Source organism: Delphinapterus leucas, chromosome 19 (assembly GCF_059928025.1).
Source record: "Delphinapterus leucas isolate spDelLeu-1000000601 "Yukka" chromosome 19, BTC_Dleu_Yukka2, whole genome shotgun sequence".
NCBI classification, from domain to species: Eukaryota; Metazoa; Chordata; class Mammalia; order Artiodactyla; family Monodontidae; genus Delphinapterus; species Delphinapterus leucas.
Genome location: NC_143147.1, coordinates 69,724,335 through 69,748,405, shown reverse-complemented (window position 1 = coordinate 69,748,405; position 24,071 = coordinate 69,724,335). Strand labels below are relative to the sequence as shown.

The 24,071-nt window shown below is 45.7% G+C and overlaps 1 protein-coding gene across 3 annotated transcripts in view; it reads right to left on the bottom strand.

The window, feature by feature from the left end:
- Positions 1 to 24,071, bottom strand: part of PRKCA (protein kinase C alpha) — a 370,931-nt gene that overhangs the window by 209,940 nt on the left and 136,920 nt on the right. For all 3 annotated transcript variants that reach the window (XM_022589847.3, XM_089901750.1, XM_030762139.2), the window contains one exon: positions 5,887 to 5,969. In XM_022589847.3, the coding sequence (XP_022445555.1) occupies positions 5,887 to 5,969 (83 nt within the window). Of the gene's footprint in view, positions 1 to 5,886; positions 5,970 to 24,071 lie in introns of those variants that run through there.

The following is a 24,071-nucleotide window of genomic DNA, read 5'->3' as shown; positions in this document are numbered from 1 at the left end:
CCCTGAATTCGACTCAATTGGACGGCTCAGATACAAGAAGAGCAAAGCCCTTCAGGAATCGTTTCTCCCCGGACAGGCCAGGGGCACCGGCCAGTGAGGATGCGTCAGGTGAATAAAGGCAGGGAGAGTACGCTAAATGCAGACCAAACTCCAGGAAGCTGATGACCTCCAGGGCTTGAAGCCTTTCAAAAGAACCCCCTCCACCTTCTCCAGTGTCCACATACCCAGCACACAGGGCAAACCTCCCAAGGATTACGTTTAAAGAGTTGTTGAGCACTTGTGTCATCTTAAACACATCACATAGGACTCTTCTCTCCCTACACTTTTACAGATTGAAGGGGGTGAGTCTGGACATGATCCTTCACAGCAGGACTGAGATTGGTGTGAGTCTCTCTCTACAAGTGACACTTCGTGGCTTTTCTCACTGAAGGCGCAGAGAAAACAAAGGATGGAAAACAAGGATTTAAAGTGCTAATACACACGCACACACGCACAGAAGCATGTGCACACACCCTGGAAACCCAGGTACCTCGTGTTCCCTCTGGCAGGAGGGGAATCACAAGGAGACACAATTCTCAAGGGACAGAGGTTGTCCTAAGGACAGGGAGGGGCTCCAGACTGAAGGACAAAGGCTTCGAGCTGAAAATTTTAAAAGTGCAGGGAAGGGGCCTGAGGACGAGCCGGCCCCCTCAAACCCAGCCCAGCCGGCCTCACCGCAGCCCGGGCAGGGCAGGGACGGGACAACCATCAAGGCAGGTGGCCAGTGGCAGCGGAAGAAAGAAGGGCACTCTGGTCCCTTCGGAAGAACGAAGTCACAGGGCTCGCTGCCCCCAAGCCAAACGAGGTGACACTCCCCCCTCCACCTGCCGTGGCCTGGCTCCAGTCTTAATTTGGGTGTGGGGAGGGCGAGAAGAGCTATTTCTAAACGCGGACCCTCTCACAAAATCCTGGACGCAGGGCAGGGGTGCTGGGTACAGCCCCGAGCTGCATCCTGAGGGTGCACACCTGCAAGCCGCAATTCTACACCAACTCAAAGCGCCCTCGCAATGTGAGGTGAGGCGTGCGCTGCTCGTCCTGGGCCCGGCCACGGCTCCGCATGCCCGCACCCAGCTGTGAGGCCAGGCTCTGGGGACCCGCAGCATCAGCGAGCGAACCAGCCAACCTCTCGGGTCAGCGTCTTTGAAAGGCTTCCCTCTTCTTTTCCCCTCGGGTGCACGGGCTTGCACTTAAAGTCTCAAAAATCATGGCTTTTGTGTGTAGATATGCTGGGAGGGAATTTCTGGCCAAAGAACACTGCTCGTCCACAACGGGTGGGGAGGCTGGGAGAATGGCCTGAGGGTTTTTTGGGGGGGGGGGGGGGGGTGGTCCTTCCACTGAACCCAGAAGCCTCTTCTCAAGGTTCCCTGCACTTCTGCATCCTTCCCACCAGACTGCTCCTTGAGACGTGAAGACTATGTCTGCTCAAAAGAATGTTTTGTTTGTTTGTTTTTCCTTTTTTGCGGCACGCGGGCTTCTCACTGTTGTGGCCTCTCCCATTGCGGAGCACAGGCTCCGGACGTGCAGGCCCAGCGGCCATGGCTCACGGGCCCAGGCGCACCGCGGCATGTGGGATCTTCCTGGACCGGGGCACGAACCCGTGTCCCCTGCATCGGCAGGCAGACTCCCAACCACTGCGCCACCAGGGAAGCCCCAAAAGAATGTTTAACTCCCTTCGCATCTGGTTCCTGTAATCCGGGTACCCCTAGGTTATTTTTCATTATTTTCCGTTCCTTTCCTCTTGAAGATGGCAGAGCAGGTACAGTCTCTGTGGATTTCACAAGATTTGTGGCTTCCTTCGACCCCCTGTGGATGCTCTGGGGTCCGCTGAGCCCAGTGAAGACGGTATTAAGGTGCACAGACACTGCGGTTTGAAAAAAGCTTGAATTTCTTTAATTTTCAGGGAACAAACGCTTGGGGTAGTTTTAAATTAGATTTCCCTGTTCCTGATCCTTCCATCCTTTGACCTGGTCTTTTTCATCCCCATCAGCGCTCTTCGAAACATCTGAACAGAACTTTCAATGATGAAACCAGGTAGCAGGTTGTCAACGTGCTCCGCTGACCACAGGACCAGGCCAGGGACCCCTCTCTCCTTCCCTTCACAACCAACACCCCGGAAAGAATCAGCCACAAACCTACCAGGTATTCCAGGGCAACAGGACACTGCCCCAGCTCATTTAATTATCTTTCTTTAATATGCCTCACTCTCCACATCTAAAAAATAAAGTTAACCTAGAAAAATCTCTAATACCCTTTCCAGCTCCATAATCCCATGATTTTAAAATGTATTCCCCATCCTCAGCTCAGCTTTATGTCCTGATACCTTCATGCTCTTCCAACTACTTCCCTGGTGAGTTCAGTCTGGGAAGCTTGCAGGTTTGTTCAATAAGTAAATTCATCCCGCACACAGACGGAAGTCACATCGCACACCCTGGCTCCAGAAAGCCACCATCACAGTCTCTGGATGCCAAGGACCAAAAGGCAAAAGTTTCCCGTGGAAAAGAATGCACAATCCTTTTTGATCAGACAGGCAGGACTGGCCCATTATTCTGTACCTTTTTAATAGCTCACCCACTTCTTTTTTCTCTCAGATTCAATAAAAGCTCATCTCGTAACTTAAATTTTGAATATATTAAAATGTGAGGCAAGTCAACACACACAAAGATGAGCAGGGGCAGAACTCAGGGGACTCAGCGGATCACAGGGGCGCCTTCTGTTACGCTTCACAGCGAAACGCTCTTTGCTAACGCTCTGCACCTGGCCCCAGGCTGGGAGGAGGGTGGCCACAGCGATCAGCCAAAACAGGATAAAATTCTGAGCCGGTTGTTTGTTCTTTTGTTATTGAGCTGCATGAGCTGCTTGTAAATTTTGGAGATTAATCCTTTGTCAGTTACTTCATTTGCAAATATTTTCTCCCATTCTGAGGGTTGTCTTTTCATCTTGTTTATGGTTTCCTTTGCTGTGCAAAAGCTTTTAAGTTTCATTAGGTCCCATTTGTTTATTTTTGTTTTTATTTCCATTTCTCTAGGAGGTGGGTCAGAAAGGATCTTGCTGTGATTTATGTCATAGAGTGTTCTGCCTATGTTTTCCTCTAACAGTTTGATAGTTTCTGGCCTTACATTTAGGTCTTTAATCCATTCTGATCTTATTTTTGTGTATGGTGTTAGGGAGTGTTCTAATCTCATACTTTTACATGTACCTGTCCAGTCTTCCCAGCACCACTTATTGAAGAGGCTGTATTTTCTCCACTGTATATTCTTGCCTCCTTTATCAAAAATAAGGTGACCATATGTGCGTGGGTTTATCTTTGGGCTTTCTATCCTGTACCACCGATCTATATTTCTGTTTTTGTGCCAGTACCATACTGTCTTGATTACTGTAGCTTTGTAGTATAGTCTAAAGTCGATGGGCAGAAGACCTAAATAGGCATTTCTCCAAAGAAGATATACAGATTGCCAACAAACACATGAAAGAATGCTCAACATCATTAATCATTAGAGAAATGCAAATCAAAACTACAATGAGATATCATCTCACACTGGTCAGAATGGCCATCATCAAAAAATCTAGAAACAATAAATGCTGGAGAGGGTGTGGAGAAAAGGGAACACTCTTGCACTGCTGGTGGGAATGTAAATTGATACAGCCACTATGGAGAACAATATGGAGGTTCCTTAAAAAACTACAAATAGAACTACCATACGACCCAGCAATCTCACTACTGGGCATATACCCTGAGAAAACCATAATTCAGAAAGAGTCATGTGGGCTTCCCTGGTGGCGCAGTGGTTGAGAGTCCGCCTGCCGATGCAGGGGACACGGGTTCGTGCCCCGGTCCGGGAAGATCCCACATGCCGCGGAGTGGCTGGGCCCGTGAGCCATGGCCGCTGAGCCTGTGCTCTGCAACGGGAGAGGCCACAACAGTGAGAGGCCCACGTACCGCAAAAAAAAAAAAGAAAAAAAAAAAGAAAGAGTCATGTACCAAAATGTTCATTGCAGCTCTATTTACAATAGCCAGGACATGGAAGCAACCTAAGCGTCCATCATCGGATGAATGGATAAAGAAGATGTGGCACATATATACAACGGAGTATTACTCAGCCATAAAAAGAAACGAAATTGAATTATTTGTAGTGAGGTGGATAGACCTAGAGTCTGTCATACAGAGTGAAGTAAGTCAGAAAGAGAAAAACAAATACCGTATGCTAACATATATATATGGAATCTAAGAAAAAAATAAAGGTCATGAAGAACCTAGGGGTAAGGCGGGAATAAAGACACAGACCTACTAGAGAATGGACTTGAGGATATGGGGAGGGGGAAGGGTAAGCTGTGACAAAGCGAGAGAGTGGAATGGACATATATACACTACCAAACGTAAAATAGATAGCTAGTGGGAAGCAGCCGCATAGCACAGGGAGATCAGCTCGGTGCTCTGTGACTGCATGGATGGGTGGGATAGGGAGGGTGGGAGGGAGACGCAAGAGGGAGGAGATATGGGAACATATGTATATGTATAACTGATTCACTTTGTTATAAAGCAGAAACTAACACACCACTGTAAAGCAATTATACCCCAATAAAGATGTTTAAAAAAAAATTCTGAGCAGGAAAGGAGCTGAAGATAGTCAACAGGCATAAACAGGCATCAACCAAGGCTCCCCGAGGTGAGCAAGTCTGTCCTGTGCGAATCCGGATGTGTGTTACCATCTACGCGGAATATTAGGAGCCAACAGAGGACGCAGAGTAAGATCACAGATGCGATCAGAGCTGGCCGACAGGCCCTTTCGGGAATCGTGAACTTGGCCTCTCACCTGCTGGTCTCTCCCGGCCCCCTTCCTTCCTCTCCCACCCGATCTGCAGGATGGGGCTCCTCAGAGCTCTCTCCTGGCCTCTAACTTCTTTTCTTCTACCTCTGTAATCTCCCTCAAGGCAAGATGATCCACTTGGAATGCCTTAAAAAAACAAAACCCAAAAAACCACCCAGAACGATGAGAACAAGCACCAAAGGTAGGAATCGCTTGGAGCAAATCATTTCAGTATTAGTGGCCAAAGGGGTGCAGCACACGCCATCCAGAAATGCCTACTCTCCCGGGCCTCCCCTGCAATTGTTTTTTTCAGTTAAAAACATGACTTTCCATGTAACAGCTCAAGTTCCCCTCCACTGGATGTATTTTAGGCACTGGTGCTTCCCCCGCCCCCAAACTCCCACTCTGCTCTGCTGACCCCGCTTTTCAGCCAACAAGGGATGCAACGGAGAGACTCAGCAGAGACAGGCGAGTTAGGTCACAAATCAGAGAGATGAGGTATTCACATGTGGGCAGTTTCAGGGATCATCTGTTCAGGGAAACAGACGCTGAATTATTCAAGTCACCAGGAGCATTTATAATACCTAATGAAAGGCAGCAAGGATCCCATGAAACCAACTAGGGACAGTTTGTTACATCGGCCAAAAGCAGTGAGAGCCCTACTAGTTAATCGACCTTACAAATAAACCGAAGGGCGATTTATGTTCATTGTAAAATGTGTCAACGTTTTCCAAAATAAACTGCCTTGTGTTTGTGAAAGCTACCACTATAAATCTGGTAGATTTAGCCACTGTGCCACCCAGAGCTGAAGAGTACAAACAAGGTAACAGGAAAGGAAATTCTCCTCTGAGCCTGGGATGGTCCTGCCAGGGTTCAAAAGGACTGTAAATCTATTCATTAGTAAAAGCCAAAGTTATATGCAACGAACTGGTAAGTCTTCCCATTAACAGTATGTGCCAGGACAACAGTAGCTCAGCCATTAAAAAAATCAAACTCGGAAACACCCTCATCAACATAAAACAATCGTTTCCAGGCTACTTACATCAGTGTCAGGTCCTTTATCTGCACCCGGACAAGAAAAAGTAACAAATTCATGGCACCTCTTGTGAACCACAAAACAGCAAACTGGTGGAGAGAAAAGAAAACTAAAATTAGTAAAATCTAGACTGAATATACAAAGCTTTGTTTTCCAAACAGGGCTACATGCTGTCACAAGTCAAGTTAATTTCACTACAGAAAGAATCTCATAAACAGTAATCAGAAGGCATTTCATTCAAGACTCAGCCACATTTGGTTTTGGGGTTTTTTTTTAAATAAGTTTATTTATTTATTATTTATTTTTGGCTGCGTTGGGTCTTCGTTGCTGCACGCGGGCTTTCTCTAGTTGCAGTGAGCAGGGGCTACTCTTCGTCGTGGTGTGTGGGCTTCTCACTGTGGAGCACGGGGCTACAGGCGTGTGGGCTTCAGCAGTTGTGGCTCGCAGGCTCAGCAGTTGTGGCATGCAGGCTTCAGTAGTTGTGGCTTGCGGGCTTTGTTGCTCTGCGGCATGTGGGATCTTCCTGGACCAGGGCTAGAACCCATGTCCCCTGCATTGGCAGGCGGATTCTTAATCACTGCGCCACCAGAGAAGTCCCCACATTTGGTACTGACTGGACTCCTACATAACAGAACCACAAGATGCCAGCATGGACAGGGCCCCGGGAGACCTAAACCTTAGCTCTTCTTCTCTAAAGTTGAGGGGAAGGGCTAGGGATTGTAAGACAGTTCTGCCAAGGTATAAACCAGGAAGCAACACGTAAATTACTGTGCACTCTCCCCCACCAACACAGAGGTGTGTGAACACTGATAAACACTAGACCCTATTAGTAAGAGAATAATTTATTATAAATAATACGTGTATATCCCCAACTGTGGGTGCAGAACTCCCTTAGAAGAGTTCTGAACGTCAAGAACTCCTGAAGACACAAACCCAACCTACAGAAAACAGCCCTCTGAAGTGAAGAAAAGCTAGGGTGCATCCTCACACCCCTCTTGTATATGCCTTCTCGGCACTAGCTGGGAGGGGACCCGGCAAATCTACCAAATCCACGACACAAAGCGTTTTCCAAACTCAGCATGGTTTGGTAAGTATTCCCGAAGATGAATCAGTAACTGAATCATTAGTTACAGAAATTAATAAGTAACCTAAGATCTTTATGAAAAGTATAACATGGAGGATACAAAAAAGATAAATGACCGAGGTCACCCTTCCTTAAGAGCTTCCAGTTCAGCTCCGAAGGGCGTAACCCACTACTCTGCTGTTCTTCACTGAACAGCACAATAAAAACAAAACTCCCTCAGAAATACTGGGCGAGCCCTTAGTCTTCAGTGAAGGCAGGCTAGAAATTCCCAGGTTCCTAGCTCTCGTCTACTCCCACAAGTGACACCAGCAGTGCACCTTCCTGCACATGTGTCAGTAGATAAGGCCAGCTGAAGAGGGTCAGGCCCAGGAGAGGGTGGGAGAGGCTGGCAGGTTTGCCCAGAGCCAAGACCCTAAAACTAAGGGCGCATTTCGGGGCCAGTAAGACATTCAGGATATTTGTGAGGGGCACGGGCAGCCCCGAAAGGTGTGAGCCAGAAAAACAGACAAAAGCGGTGCTTCTGAAGGGCCAATGGTGCTGAGGCAAGAATACACTGAACAGATCAGGCCGTAAGGGCCTGTGGAAGCCCACTGTATAGTCTGGGGATGAAAGTGATCACCCAGCACTATTCAGTCTGTAAGAGATGGAGGTAAGAGATGTCAGGGAAATCGAAGAACTGATGGGACCTGCCAGCTGACCACAGACACCATTTGTCGAGCCTCCTGTTCTGTGTCACTCTGATGGGTCATTTCACCTGCATGATCTCACTGAGTCCTCATAACACTACTTAATATGCTCTGACGTCTACATTTTATGGAAGGGAAAACGCTGTACTGATCTCTGCCGTCTAGCATGTTACAAGCGCACAGTGTTTGCAGACAGAAGAGATGGTGGCAGAGGACAGATGGACAGAGAGATGAACGGGGCAGACAGAAAAGGGTCTTAGGTGCAGTCACCCTCCCCCATGTAGTGGAGCGAGGACTCTAAGGTTTGCTGGACCCCACAGCCCTTTCCCTCTACCACGTCCACTGATGGACAGGAGAGCAAAAGATGCTGAAGGCGATGCCAAGATTCTGCACGTGGGTGCCAGGAAAATGGGTCCATAAAACATACTTTTAAGTATATTTAATAAATATATACACATAAATATATGTGTGTGTGTGTGTCTACGCGGGTGTGTACATATGAAACCTGGAGGATGAAGATGGGGGTAAACCATGTCAGGGAAGCAGGATAAAGGATGACTGTTTTCTTTTTAAACAGTTTTATTTTAAGATGGTCATAATACAAGGTCACTGTAAAAGTATATCTTTTATAAAAATACTTCAGGCTCGGCATGAGCAGGCAGAATTGGACAAGTGAGGGAACCGTCCACAGGAAGGTGGACACTCAAGACCTCATAGGAGCATCCTTTCAGAAGCAGAGATAACCTGAGGAAGGGGTTCTCTCGGGCTGCTGCCCACTGGGCACCACTGGGGCCCGAGGGGGGGTACTGTAAAGGAGCAGAGGAAAGAGCCCCTGGCTGCCCGGGCAGGGCCCAGACACTGCAAAGGGCAGCACTTCACTCCTAACAGCCTGCAGAGCAGCGGGCTTTCCCGGTGTTGCTGAAGCATCCCCATCGCACCACTCCCTAAGGATGGATAATAAAGCAGCGCAGACGGCTCAGATTAATCCCATCAGCTTGCTCTCCCAGACAGAGTCAGCTTTCACTCACTGGGATTAGGATGATAAATCACTAAAGGGAGAGGGCCACGGGAGCCCTATTTCCTCATCACAGTTTATTATGGATACGGTGTTTTGAAGGGAAAAGGCGCATTCTGATTCCCTACTTAATCATTCAAACATTCGAGCCTTTCGTCGCTTTTTTGTCCATCTCATTCAGGTGGACACTTAAGAAAATCCATATTTATCAGATCCCTTTGGCTAGTTCGGTGTTTGCACCTGTCCTTTCAATCCCCATTTACCTGTCAGTGCAATTACATCTCTCCAGCTGGCCGTGTATTGATTGTACGCCTTAAATCGCATGTCCAATTTTATCCTGAAAAGAACCGCACCCTCACTGCACAATATAATCCGAAAGGGCAGCAAAAACCCCAGCCACCCCAAAATCACTTCTTCCCAACCTGCCTCAGCGGCCCCTCTCGCCCCACCTTACATCTAAGGTGCCTGTACTCACTCCCCCAACGGGAGAGGGGGGAGAAGGGTCCAGAGAGCGGCTCCCCCAGGAGAGTTATCAGGGGATGAAGACCCTGCAAGGCCTGTTCAACGACTCAAGATTCAGACTTAATGAAAAAGAACACGCCAGCACCCAGGCCGGGGATGGGAGCTGATTAAGGAGAGGGAGCGCCAGAGACCCTCTCGGCTCACTCCAGCCCCAGCTGCGGGGAGACTGGGCGGCCAGGAAGAGAAGCTGGGCTGGAGGGGACTCCAGGTGGAAGCAGCACTGCCTGGAACGGCTGCCCAGGAAACGGAGCAAGGGCCAGACACTCCGAAATCCCTGACAGCCGGCCTTGACCTCTGGCTTCAGGTTCTAAACTAAGGTGGGTAATTCTTACTTTGTAAGACAACAAAACACCAACATTTGTGACGTCTTGCTAGTGCAGTTGAAGGTTGAGGAAAGCACTGAATAGAACAAGAGAAGGCCCTGGGTTCACCAGGTCAGCACAGACTTCCTTGGGCTAACAATTAGGTGCTATTGTTTCTATCCTTTATTATTCAGAATTCTGAAAGTCTGCATCTCACCACGTTGTGCGGGGCAAGGGAATGGGGAGCATGGAGGGTCGGGGATCACACAGGACGCTTGCCATACATATGTGCTTGACCTTGGCAGGCAAAGGAGGAAGAAGTAGAGACACAGGGCCTGGCAGCTTCCTTCCCCATGGTTTGTGTCCTGGAGCTGGACCCCTGGCCCCTCAAGGAGCCTTTGCTGAAGCAAGCCCAGGCTGGCCTATACGACTCTGAATGGGGTTTCATTTTCAAAGACTTTGGGTCACCTCTGCTTATATAACCAAATGAGAGGTTTGAAAGTACGAAGCTATCCTGCAGCTTGAAGCCGCAAAGTAAATCTTCATTCAATTATTTTCTAAGCATAAAATGGCTTCTCCTCTAATGCTCTGTGATGCACTCCTGCTGGCTGGCAGTGACGGATGACACACGGCACTAAGCAAACGACACGGAGGACAAAAAGTAATCCAGACCACAGGCCTGGACAGACAGCGATTCTTAATGCTACCTGGCTCTAAAACTGAGAATACCCACTCTCCTGATCCATACTGCACGCTCATCTTACTTATGGAAGTAAAATGAACGGAAATTAAGGCGAGTTTTCGCCATCTGTCAAAAGTATGTTTCAGATACAGAACAAATAAGTCACCTATGTTTGGCTCGAGAATTCGTAAAAAATCCCCCCCGCAAAAAAATAGAGGTGTGTGTGGTGACGCTGACCTGTTGATGTTCACAGCAGTTCTCAATCACGATTGTTAGTTTCAAGAGAACAAAAACCAGTAGAGCGTGGGCTGAAATCCACTCAGAGAAACAACACCCCCTTCTGACTCTGTTCCCCCACTCACGAATTTGATAAGAGCGGGCTCAGCTCTAACTTGTCTTGGCCCATCACACACACGGGGTGGACCTGAGTGCTCTGTCTCTGTGTCAAACGTCATCGTCACACAGATGGGCAACTGGGAGCCTGTGATACTGGACAATGTTTCCTAGAGTGATGGTGGGCAAATGCGAAGCCCAGGGACGCCTTCCATCCTCCATTCATGCACAGAGCTCTACTTAAAAAGAAAAAAAGCATATGGTGAACTGATGCCACATAACAAGGAATCAGCTGCACTCAAGTGCTTCTTGCTCATCAATGCAAATTCCTCCTTAAAAATGCCACCCACACAATCACACACAAAAAAGGTGATTAGGGCTTCCCTGGTGGCGCAGTGGTTGAGAGTCTGCCTGCCAATGCAGGGGACACGGGTTCGAGCCCTGGTCTGGGAAGATCCCACATGCCGCGGAGCAACTGGGCCCGTGAGCCACAACTACTGAGCCTGCGCGTCTGGAGCCTGTGCTCTGCAACAAGAGAGGCCGCGATAGTGAGGGCTGCGCACCGCGATGAAGAGTGGCCCCCGCTCGCCTCAACTAGAGAAAGCCCTCGTGCAGAAACGAAGACCCAACACAGCCAAAAATAAATAAATAAATTTAAAAAAAAAAAAAAAAAGGTGATTAGTCACTACTTCATACCTACTAGGAAGGCTACTATTAAAAGAAAGAAGAAAACAAAGCACCAGGTGACGGTGAGGATGAGACGAAACTGGAACCTTTGTCCACTGCTGGTAAGAATGTAAAATGGTACAGTCCCTGTGGACAACAGTACAGCTATTTCTCAAGAAATTAAACATAGAACTACCCTACCATCCAACAATTCCACTTTTGGGTGTAAAACCAAAAGAACTGGAAGCGGATCTCAAGCAGAGATTTGTGCCCTGGTGTTCATAACAGACTTACTGCAGTAGTGAAATGTGGAAACAACCTTGATGTCCATCAAGAGGTGGACGGATCAACAAAATGTGCTCTATATACTACGTAACATCATTCAGCCTAAAAAGGAAATTCTGACACCTGCTACAACGTGGGTGAACCTGGAAAACATGCAGAGTGCAACAGGCCAGTCGCAAAAGAACAAATACTGTATGATTCCACTTGTATGAGATCCCTAGAACCCGTAGAGACGTAAAGTAGAACAGAGGTTATGCAGGGTGTGGGTGGGTACGGAGTTTGGAATGATAAAGGATTTTGGAAATGGTAAGTGGTGATGATTGTACAACCTTGTGCCTATACTAAATGCCACTGAACTGTACACAAAAAAATGGTTAAAATGGTAAATTTTGTTATGTATAGTTTACCACGATATAATTTAAGTAATGCGTCAAACTAGAGTGACTGACATTTATGAAGCTATAAACAAGGGGCACAGCTGTAGAGTCTTGCTTATGTGAATTTATGATTTTCTTGTGTTCACAGTGGAGTTACAGCTCCAAAACCAAGGAAGTATTTACTTCCATTTCATAAGATTCTACACAAAGTCCATGCCAGATCAGACTGGGGACAGGGGGAAAACTGAGTTTCAGGGCCAAGGACTCACACAATCGTGTAGGATTAGAGATGCGCTCCTTTGACTCTCACATCTCACATGCATCAGTACCAGCGATGGAAACGAGGACCTTCACCCTGTGAGCCCGGCTTTCCTACCAAATCCTTGAGATACTTTGTCACTTCATTACACGCAAAATGGGATCATCCCTGCTCACACTTCACAAAGATCGCCATGCCCATTGTGGGGAAAAAATACATACTGATGTGTCATTTTCCATTTCTTTTTAAACAATAATTCCCTTTCAACCTCCAAGTCTTGAGACCGTATCATTTCAAATTCAGTTCACAGTCAGGTGACATGGAACAGATGCATAAAAACCTTGTTGTCCAAAATTAATGGGGTAAAAGCCATTATGTAACGAATCCTGAATTCAAAAAAGGAACCTACTAAATTTAATAGTTTGACTTCATTCAGAGCAGAAGATGGGTAGCTGAGCTTCTGCGAGTTCCTTTTTTTAAATACATAAATGGCTGTCGTCATGTGTGATGGTTTTAATTAAATTTTGCTTAGCTGGAAGGGATTAATGGAAGGTAACGTCACATCGGAACGCAGTGAAATGAAACTCTCTAAGGCGAGCGAGCTGCTTTCGGCTTTGTAGGGAAAGTAACGAAAAACTGAGCTTATATTATATTTGCACGTTAAAAGAAAATTATTGGTTTCAGATTTGTAACAATGAAAACAGTCTTCTCGCGTGATACACATTAAAGTTGTATGAAAGCAAATCAAATCAATGTGCTTTATCACATAGTATAAGGAATGCCATTCTTCAGCCGGCACACTGATTCTGCCCCTATGCCTTTGTGCACGTTCTCCCAAACAGACCCTGTCAAAACCCCTAATATTCCTATTTCTGACCAGGCAGCCCCCCTTCTGCCCCTCCCCAGAAGAATCGCCTTTAACGTCCTCTCAACTTTCTCTCTAAAGTCACCAAGTCCCACGGATGCTTCCTCATTTGCACTCCTCCCTGGCTGGAACTGAGATGTACTTTGAAGAAAGAGCTGAGGAACTGAACCCGAGGTGTGAAGGAAGGGGAGCCAGAGGTGGTCCCCACATTCTTAGCCAGAGGATCTAGGCCAAGAGTATTGCCATGCTACAGCCAAGACGAGAGCCCTGAGGTGAAAGGAGCAGAGAAGACCAAGGGGGAAGAGACAGACAGACAGAGACCGGATCTCAGTGTCGGTGTGGCACTCGCCCTCCAGGTCCGTGATCCGTCGAACACCCTTTAACGTTTTCACTTCCTTCATATACACCTGTACCTTCATACATCCCATCTAATTTAATACACCTGGATACAGAAGCGCGTGTCATACATGCTTTTTATGGCTAACGCCAGCTGGACCCGAGCTGTCTGCACCTGCAGCTGAAGGAGCCTGAATGACAAAGGGAGAACCGGCAGGTGGTGGAAATGAACGGAGGAGACCAAGAGGCAAGAAAGAATGGACCTGGACGTGGGGACCCGCAGCCTGGGCCAGCTGTTCACGGGAATTACACTAGCTGAAGGAGGAGAGACTTTTCCCTGTGCCGTTGTTTAAACAGGGGCCTCGGGTTTCGACAAGTTGCACGTGACGTCCTGGGGGGGGTCACCAAGATACAGTGTCAGGCAGCAAGAGAACTTCAGAGCTGGGGGTCAAAGGACAGCTGGCGACCGCAGACGACAGTCTGAGAGGCATCACTTGGCTGACAGCTGAAGGCAAGGCAGTGAGTGACGACTCCAGGAAGGGGGGGTCCTGTGGACACCCACCTTTGCAGGTGACGTGGAAAGGAGGTGGTGGTATGAGAGGAGAGAGCACGGGGGGCCTGGAGGGGCTGAAGGAAGAAAGGATTTTCTACAGGCGTCTCCAGAAGAGAAGCTCCCTCTGCAGCCGTAGAATAAAGCTAAGCTTTGATGGTTACTGGCCCATCACAGCCCCAGCGTCACGGAAGAATGTAGACGACAGCCGTGCATGTGCCGACAGGGAGCTGACAGCCAGTCTTCCTTCCTTTACTTATTTCAACTTCTTCCCATATTCAACTCAGAACTGAAATGGAATGGCCTTTTCTGATGCCAACTATCAACATACAGTAATAAAATCTGACTACATTAACTGTAGTATAAAGGCTGATCTGCGTTATGGAACCAAGAGCCTCCCTTAAAGTAGGGGACAAATCATGCAACAGTGTTTGAAGGGAAACCCTAAGGTTTGATGGTTAAGCTCAAATCTGCAGTGCTTTTGTGCCGACTTTAACATCATCTAAAAATCCAACTTTCCTTGTAACTTAAGGGCATAAAGCCTTCCTACCCTGGCAACAAGAGCCCCTATCTGAACACCCACAACCCAGGACGCCCTTCAGATTTCCTTGTTTTGATGCTTAAACACTGCACACGTTCTACACAAGTGTTTATCAAGTCCATAATACCAGACTTCTCTCTACAACACTTTTTAACAATTTTTTTAAGAGTTTTAGGTTCATAGCAAAATTGAGTGGAAGGAACAGGGCTTTCCCATGCAGACCCCCTGTCCCCACACACATACAGCTGTCTCTGTTGTCAACGTCCTCCACCAGAATGGGGCACTCGTTTCAACCGACGACCCTACATTGACATATCACCACCCGAAGTCCACAGTTAACATTGGGGTTCACTCTCACTGCAGTATTTTTAAGTCTTTTATTTCTCAGTCTGGAATGACTTCAACTGGGGTTTGTGAGGGACTTACAAGGAGGTAAGGTTGAACTGGGCTCTAGAACCACAGACTTTGCCTTCTCTCTCCCCTTCCAGTCTAGAACCCCCTTATTTTAGCAGAACAGGACTTGTCTCCTCTGCACTGAGGTAACTCACTTACAAGAGCACAGGTCTGCCTGCTGTAAGGACACCCGAGACTTTACTCTTTCAGCAAAATGCATGCCACTTGTTTTAAGAGCACCCCGAATCTTTCCAAGAATGGCGGGCAAAAGAAGCTGCAGCTCCAGAATCCTGGGAGGATGGAAGGTGGTAAATACACTTAGGAATCATGCTTCAATTCTCAATGCAAATGAAGCATGATCTCCTACAGTGTAGACGAAACCTCTATCTTCTAACTAATCCCATCTCGCCTGGGACACAGCACGCAGCAGGGAGAAACCTATCTCTCGCTAGGGCTGTGAAAATGCTGCACTGGGACTGAATGTCAGGGAAAGTAACTGGGGGATCTCTCCTTTTCTCTGGCTCTATAGCCAAATATGTGTTTTTCGCAGTGGGTCTGTGCAAGGCTTTGGGGAAACTTCACTCTTATTCAATTACTCAGCACATGTTTATCAAGCACCTCCCGTCCAGCCCCACTCCCCAGGCAGGAAGGTTCAAGGACGGTGTCTGCCTTTAAGGAGCACAGGGTCTAGTTAAGAAAAACAACATGTAACGGAAGAGGTGTCTCTCACATCTTCTCTGTCCCTCCTCCTCCCTTTACCTCCCACTTTTTTTCTACTTCAGTTATAATGAGAAACCAGGGTATATTTTATATTATGGAGCAGTTTTACCTTTCTCTTTCTTAATTTTAATAGTCACAAATTGTAACCTCCTTCATTTACCTTTAAAAAATAGGATGTCTTCAATTTCCTTTAACAGACTCCAGCAAGAAAAAAAAAAAGGATAAATGAAACAAGATTGGCCAAAGCCAACAATTACCGAAGCTGTGAGATGGGCATACAGTCTTCATTCCCTCTACTTATGCAGGTATTTGGAAACATACATAATAAAAGGCTAAAACACAAGTTAAATGTGGTCAAGGTCTTTCTCTCCCTCCGTTGGTCAAAGGCCCTGAAGAAATTGTGTCACTATACTGACGAAGAGTTAATCAGAGAAACCAGAGCAGAGACGTGTAAACGAAGTTTCTTTTATACCTACTATGTCAAGGATAATCAGACAATTCCACAGGATAGAATTTACGAACTTGCAACAGTTGTCTTTCAAGTCTCTGAAGCACACTCAGTGGAATTTATTGTCATTTCTACCCATCTCTCTTACCCAGAATTGCCAAATGACAATGTCTGTCATCTCATCATTTCAGGCATTAGCCATACTGTCATGGCTTGAACTGTGTCCTCCTATACCCCACAATTCATGCTGAAGCCCCAATCCCCAGTACTTTAGAACATGAAATTATTTGGAAATAGGGTTGTTGCAGATATAGTTAGTTAAGATCATACTGACGTAGGGTGAGCCCCAATCCAATATGACTTGTGTCCTTATAGAAAGGGGAAATTCGGGCACCCAGGAAGGATGTCCTGGGAAGATGAAGGCGGAAGTCAGGTGATGCTTCCACAAGCCAAGAAGTGCCTGACTGCCAGCAAACCCTCAGACCAGGGGAGGGTCATGGAATAGATTCTCCCTCTCAGCCACAGAGGGAACCAACCCTGCCGATGCCTTGATTTTGGACTTCCAGCCTCCAGAACTTCTGTTTAAGCCCCCCAGTTTGTGGTACTTTGTTATGGCAGCCCTAGAAAACTTATATATACACACATATAAACCAAGGCAGTATCTTGAAAGTAAATAATTCAATAAATGAAAAGTGTATTCAGATGGGTACGTGTGTGTTTAAGAAAATAGCAACACTGTGCTTCTCAAATGGAACCCAGGTTACTAAGAGAAGGTTAAGTGTACAGTGTCCAGGTAAAGCTTCGTACAAAAATCAACTTCAGGAACTTCCCTGGTGGCACAGTGGTTAAAGATCCACCTGCCAACGCAGGGGACACATGTTCGATCCCTGTTCTGGGAAGATCCCACATGCCGCGGAGCAACTAAGCCCGTGCGCCACAACTACTGAGCCTGCGCTCTAGAGCCCATGAGCCACAACTACTGAGTCCATGAGCCACGACTACTGAAGCCCGACTGCCTAGAGCCCGTGCTCTGCAACAAGAGAAGCCACCACAATGAGAAGCCCGCACACTGCAAGGAAGAGTAGCCCCCGCTCGCTTCAACTAGAGAAAGCCCGCACAGCAACGAAGACACAACGCAGCCAAAAATAATAAATAAATAAATGTATGCCTTTATGTATTTAAAAAAAAAAAAAAAACAACTTCAGATTTCACCTAAGGGAGATGAACAAGAGCAGCCTGTAACAGCTCCATGGAACAGCACATCTGTGTCTATAAAATATATCTGCATCACCGGTGAACACTGAGGACAGCTTTAAGTCCAAAGCAGCAGTGAGCAATTAACAAACTCGTGAGTTAGGGCTCTGTTCACACTTCCACAGGAAAAAATAAGGGCCCACAAAGATTATGGGTGACTGTCGGTTTAAAAAAAAAAAGTTATTTCAAACCTAAATTGCTGGTGAAATGGAAATGGTGTAATTCAAAAATATTGGGGGCATTTGTTCAAACTCATTTGCTCATGAGTTTAATAAAGTCAGAACTCTTAAAGGGTTTAATACAGAAGTGTCCTCGGAAGTCCCAAATTGAAATAATCGGCTTTTTTCCCCTATGTCCTGCTTTATACATTAGCTAGTATTTGCAATCAAAACTGTAACAACGATCCTATCTGTAGAACACTTGCTGATTATGTAAAGTACTTGCTCAGTCTTTAGTGGTGATATAACACACGTTCCCACACAAGTATTAAACCACCCAGAAAACAAGCACTTGGCATCCTCAAGGGTCGAGGAGCTCAGGGAAGTAAACTCTAGCATTCACCTTCTTAAAAGGCGGTAAACATCACTGAGTATCCGAGAATAACAGAATCAGAGGAGAGTTCAGACTCTACTGCAGTAGTTTCCAAACTGTGCCCTTTGGAAGCTTTTTTTCTGGGTGGGGCGGGAAGCTGGGCAGGTGGGTAATGAGGTCATGACTCTCCCCACCTCGATTCTTCTCTTGTTTAATCCTAGGCTACAATTTCATCCTTAAGTGAAAGCTCTGATATCCTAGCAGCCTCGCAAAGAGTCAACATCTTCAGCACATACTTGTTCAGGAAACAAGCCAGTTGGTTACAAGCTGAAGGTCGGGGTCAAGCCAAGAACCGTGTCTATCTCTCTGGTGTTTGTAAATTTCATAATCTATATCAATCTTTCAAAACAAAGCTGCATGTTCGTCCATTCGGCCACTCCTTCCACAAATACCCGTGAAGCGGCCAGTAAAAAGCCAGGAAGGCGCGGAAGGACTTGGGGCTTAATGAAGCACAATTCTTTGCAGACATCTGCCTACAAGAGATGCTGGAAACCAGCGGCATCCTCCCCAGGCAGGAAGGCTCAAGGACGGTGTCTGCCCTTAAGGAGCACAGGGTCTAGTTAAGAAAAACAACATGTAAAGGAAGAGGTGTCTCTCACCTCTTCTGAGAAGAGATGGTGAAAATCCTGAAAGCAATATCAAGAAAGGTGGTGTGCCAGATGGCGAGAAGAAGAATCAGTGGAAGAGCAGAGACTGGCCTCGGAGAGAAGCAAACAGAGCCTGAAGCCCTGAAATCTGTAAGGCGGGAACGTTTCAAAAAGGAAGTTTTCAACAGCGTCACTCTCACAAAGAATCGGGAAGAAGCTGACTGAGGCAAGTCTATCAGATCAGGGACTGGAGGGTCATTGTCACACACAGGTCCTGGTTTGGGTGGTGGTAAAAAGAGATATCGAATATAGGGGTTAATATGATATCACTCATATGTGAAATCTGAAATACGACACAAATGAACTTATCTACGAAACAGAAACAGAGTCACATAGAGGACAGGCTGGTGGTTGCCAAGGGGGTGGGAGGAGGGGTGGATTGGGAGTGTGGGGTTAACAGATGCAAACTATCATATAGAGGATGGATAAACAACACGGTCCTACTGTAGAGCACAGGGAACTACATTCAATATCCTGTGATAAGCCTTAATGAAAAGTAAGAAAAAGAGTATTACATATATATATATATATATTTATAACTGAATCACTGTGCTGTATACCAGAAACGAACACAACACTATAAATGAACTATACTTCAATAAAAATTTTTTTTTAATTAAAATTTAAAATACAGTGGGTAGCAGGAAAGCAGGCAGTAAAGAAACAGAGGCAGTAGACAAGAAGCATTCAGTTTAGTTAAATTCTGGTCAACAAAGATTTATTGAGCAAAAGCTACATCCCACGTGGAGCGCTGGGCCCTGATGATGGGAAAGATCGATAAGGCTCAGGTCTCCCCAAGAGCTTTGAGTCTAGTTTGGAAAACAGAGTCACAAATAGGCGATTTCAAGATCAGGAAGTAGGTAAAGCCAAGCCTTCCCAGTGTGCGAAGCCTACAGAAGGCTCTGATCCAGGCCTCAAGTGCACAGAAGACTCGTGGTAGAAATCATACTGTTGGGGGGCTGAAAAAAGACAAAAGGTCAAGGGACACTTCCCCCCCAGGTGAGTGACGGAGTCTACAGTTAAATCTACGTGAAATTATGAAAACAGGCTTTGGCCACCTCATGTACACTATGGGGCAGGTAGGGGGCACAGGAAAACTCTAGCACTGATGGAAAGGAACGTGATTCATATCAACCAAGAAAACACTACTTTTGGTCATGGTTCACAGAAGGAAGTTATGAAGTTGCTCCAAATCCTTTAGTAAACACTCTCATTTCAGAATCCAGCGCTTTCTTTCGTCTGTTTGTTTTAGCCATGACGTGATTACAAAGCATCTGTGGGTAAAGTTAAGGAAAAAGTGTTTCATATTTAATGTTCTGGTTTGGCTTTGATTTCAATCAATGTTGGAATGGGGGTGAGAACTGTCTCCGAATGAAAGGAGGATGTTAAAGTTTAGTTAGAAACCGCAGGACACAACGGCAAACACAGTACAATGGTACTTCTGAAGTTAGAGGGCGGCCACAAGGCAGTGGCAGTTTTTAATTCTTAGAGATAAATACCGGCAGAAAGTTTCCCTAAATAAAACACTTTCACTTTCTTTAGATTACATGGAGCTTACATGACCAAAAAAAAAAAAAAAAAAAAAATAGTCCACATTATTATCAAGTATTTTCCTTGATATCAAGTATTTTCCCTCTGCTTGTCTTGGACAACAGTTCACAAGAAGCCATAATACACTAATTACCTCTCTTTTATCAAGTATGTCGGGAACTAATAAAGCATCAGGGATGTGGAACACAACATAATTACAAAGCAATGAGGCAAGAAGTTTCCAAAAAGGAAATCTGAAGGTGTCCAAAGGATTCCATATGCCCACCGGTAAATGGTAAGGGCTGGGGAAAGACTCGAGACAAAGGAACCGGGAACGTTTTCATACAAATAAGGACACTGGGCAGAGAGCAGCAAGGAAAATTAAAAAAAAAAAAAAAAGTCAACCTTACAAAATGAGTATTACATTTCCAAATTGCATGCCAGAAAATATAAGGCAAAATAAGTTTAGAAATATGGTAAATTGGGAACTCGCTGGCAGTCAAGTGGTTAGGACACGGTGCTTTCACTGCCGCGGGCCCGGGTTTAATCCCTGGTCGGGAACTAAGACTGCATGAGCCGCCCAGCGCAGCCAAAAAAAACAGGTAAATTGTTATCCAGAATTTTGACACCAGAGTGATTTTTAATCTACACTTATACATAATACTTTTTTAAAAACTTACATTTGACAACAATCGTGATATAGAGCTGTTTACTGATTTTAAAAGTTGTACATGTTTGTGCACGGGGAAGAGTCTACAAAGATACAGACCAAACCGGTAAAGGGATGGTGTTTGGGAAGGTTTTATTTCACTTTTCCCCCTTTTGTTCATCTACATTTATTTCAATTTTTCAACCATTAACTAAAAATATAACTTTAAAGATGATATTCATAGTAACAAGCTAAAAGATCCTGAAATGCTTTTTTTTTTAACATCTTTATTGGAGTATAATTGCTTTACAATGGTTAGTTTCTGCTGTATAACAAAGTGAATCAGCTACACACACACACACACACACACACACATATCTCCATATCCCCTCCCTCTTGCGTCTCCCTCCCACCCACCCCTCTAGGTGGTCACAAAGCACTGAGCTGATCTCCCTGTGCTGAGCTGATCTCCCTGTGCTGTGCGGCTGCTTCCCACTAGCTATCTATCCTACATAATGCTTTCTGAATCATCGTAAGAGGAAATTAGTAAGCACATATTTAGAATTAAATTTGTCTTAATACATACGACATTGCTTATATGTGGAATCTTAAAAAATGGTACAAATGAACTTATTTACAAAACAGAAATGAGTCAGAGATGTAGAAAACTTACGGTTACCGAAGGGGGAAAGGGGGGCGGAGGGATAAGTTGGGAGATTGGAATTGACATACATACACACTGATATATAAAACAGATAACTAATAAGGACCTACTGTAGAGCACAGGGAACTCTACTCAGTACTCTGTAATGACCTATATGGGAAAAGAATCTAAAAAAGAGTGGACATATGATATGTATATGTGATTCACTTTGCTGTACACCTGAAACAACATTGTAAATCAACTATGCTCCAATAAAAAATTTTTTAAAAAAGAATTAAATTTGTCTTGTTATATAGTGTGACCTATCAGGTATGTATTTAATACAATCCCATGACTCATGGTGCTGAGTGCTCAGCCACGGGGGTCTACACAGAAATGAGAAAACACAGCTCTGTAAAGCTTGAGGACAGTAACAGAGACAAGCACAAGAACCAAACAACAAAAGAAACAAAAAAGAACAATCAGACCTGCGATAACATCTCCTTGTCATCTGCTTAAAAACTTTTGGTTTTTTATACCAGCAATTCCGCACTTCGCAATTCATTTTTTTAAATGATCAGATATGCACAAAGATGTGTGGCACAGAGAGGTTTATAACAGCATTATCTGTAAGAGCTAAAACCAGGAAAACGGCTAAGAGTCCAACAACGGAGATGCAGGTTTCCAGGTGTCCACCTGATACAACACTCGGCAGCCACACAAACTTACTAAAGCCGGTAAATGTCTGAGACACGGTACGAAAACAGAAGGAAAGCCGGCTACTAAAGAGAACGGTGCACCTGTGAAAATGCACGCACTGTCCCCTCGCGGATGAGGACGGCACAGAGCCCGCAGGGCCGGCTCAACAGGAACTGCAGTCCACCAAGAGGCGCACTGCTGCCTCAGCGAAGGGGAGGGGGTCGCCGCTAACAGGTTTCTTTCGGGGGGATGAAAACATTCTAAAATAGATGGTGTTGGTGTTTGCACAACTCTGAAAGTACTAGAAACCACTGACTGCACTGTAGACTTCAAATGATATTTGACTGATCGTATATCATGTGAATTCAAATGACTGTGCATTGGGAATTATGTCTCAAAGCTTTCTTGCTTTCCTGTTTGTGTTCAAACTATTTCTCTTTTAGTTTTATTAAGAGACAACTGATACACAACATCGTAGAAGTTTAAGGTATACAACCTAATGACTGACTTACACGGTGACACGATGACCACAGTAAGGTTGACATCCATCACTTCATATAGATATGAAAAAACTTTTCCATGTGATGAGAACTTTGCTATTTTAAAAAAGCTAAAATCGAACAGAAACAAGTATAACACTCAAAATAAACAGCCCTTGGCTGGCCTCGTTCCACAGAGCCTCTGAACAACAATGAAAGGCCATGCCTTTCCCATAATGCCTTATTTCCAAATTTAAAATAATTTTCTTAACATTAACATGTTTTTATTCTTTTGAGATGTGTTTTCCCCTAGATTTTCTGGACTTTTCTTTTCTGAATTTTCTCTGAAATGGCTCTTCGTGGATATTTGGAATATGTTCTCGGGGATTTTCTGGATTTTTCTTTTCTGAATTTTCTCTGAAGTGGCTCTTCGTGGATATTTGGAATATGTTCTCGGGGATTTTCTGGGTTTTTCTTTTCTGAATTTTCTCTGAAGTGGCTCTTCGTGGATATTTGGAATATGTTCTCGGGGATTTTCTGGGTTTTTCTTTTCTGAATTTTCTCTGAAGTGGCTCTTCGTGGATATTTGAAATATGTTCTCGGGTGGTTTCTGATGAGTGCGGGTGCAGAACAAAGGCTCCTTGTCCCGGCAGGACAGAAGGGCAGAGAGGCACACGCCCCCAGGGACAAGCTGACAGAGCTTCAGCCTGCCCCCCTTCTCAACCCCAAAGACCCCCAAAGTGTGACCATGTTGGTCTCAAAACGGGTCAAACTGCCACGGAGGGGGGTCACAAACCACGGCCTCTCCAGTCCAGGGCTGGTGGAAAAGCGGATAAAATTAAACCCACCACGGGCAACTACATGCATTTCCTTTACGTCTTCATCAACAGCCATCAATATCTCTTGTTCCTTATGTGTGATGGCGCTCAATTCCATGGACCTTAATCAATACCTATAATTAGCAAATACCTGTATCTGTACAGACCTTCTGACAAGCAGGAGAGGGGAAATGTATCCCCTGATGAGAGCCGTGAGGGAGACCAGCTCATGAGAGGCGGAGACAGACAAAAGGCTTTACCTTCTAGACCTTGGTGAACCCACATCAGGCAATCTTCCCAGGTGGGAAAATGGGCAGAAAATGGGAAACTGGGAAAGACAGTACATGTCCTGGCAGGCCAAACAAATCCCCCCAAATCCAAAGCTAGACGAGCGTGGTTCACAAGCTAGACACTATCAAGATGCCATCAAGCAATAAGGATAATTCAAATTCCCACACCTGACCTCAAAACTACAGGAGTGCAGAGAAGGACCACAGATGAAGAGAAGACGGTATTTAATTAGGACAATTAACAATGAGGTGGGGCTGCCCCAAGAGCTACTAGGAGGAGGGGCTGCATTAACAGAGGTAGACAATCCAGGATGGAGAAGATGTACCACACAAGTCTTTATTCCTCCCGAGGCCCTGCGTCCCTGTGTCCCTGCAGATACTCCCTGGTTTAGGTTGTCTCCAGGCTAGGAAGATGGTGAGACTCAGAACCGCAGCCTCAGGGGACCAGGCATCCGCCCAAAAGGGCAGGCTCAGCCTCCAGGGAGCTGTCTGCAAATACTAGAAAGTCTGGTCTTCGCAGGGGGGAT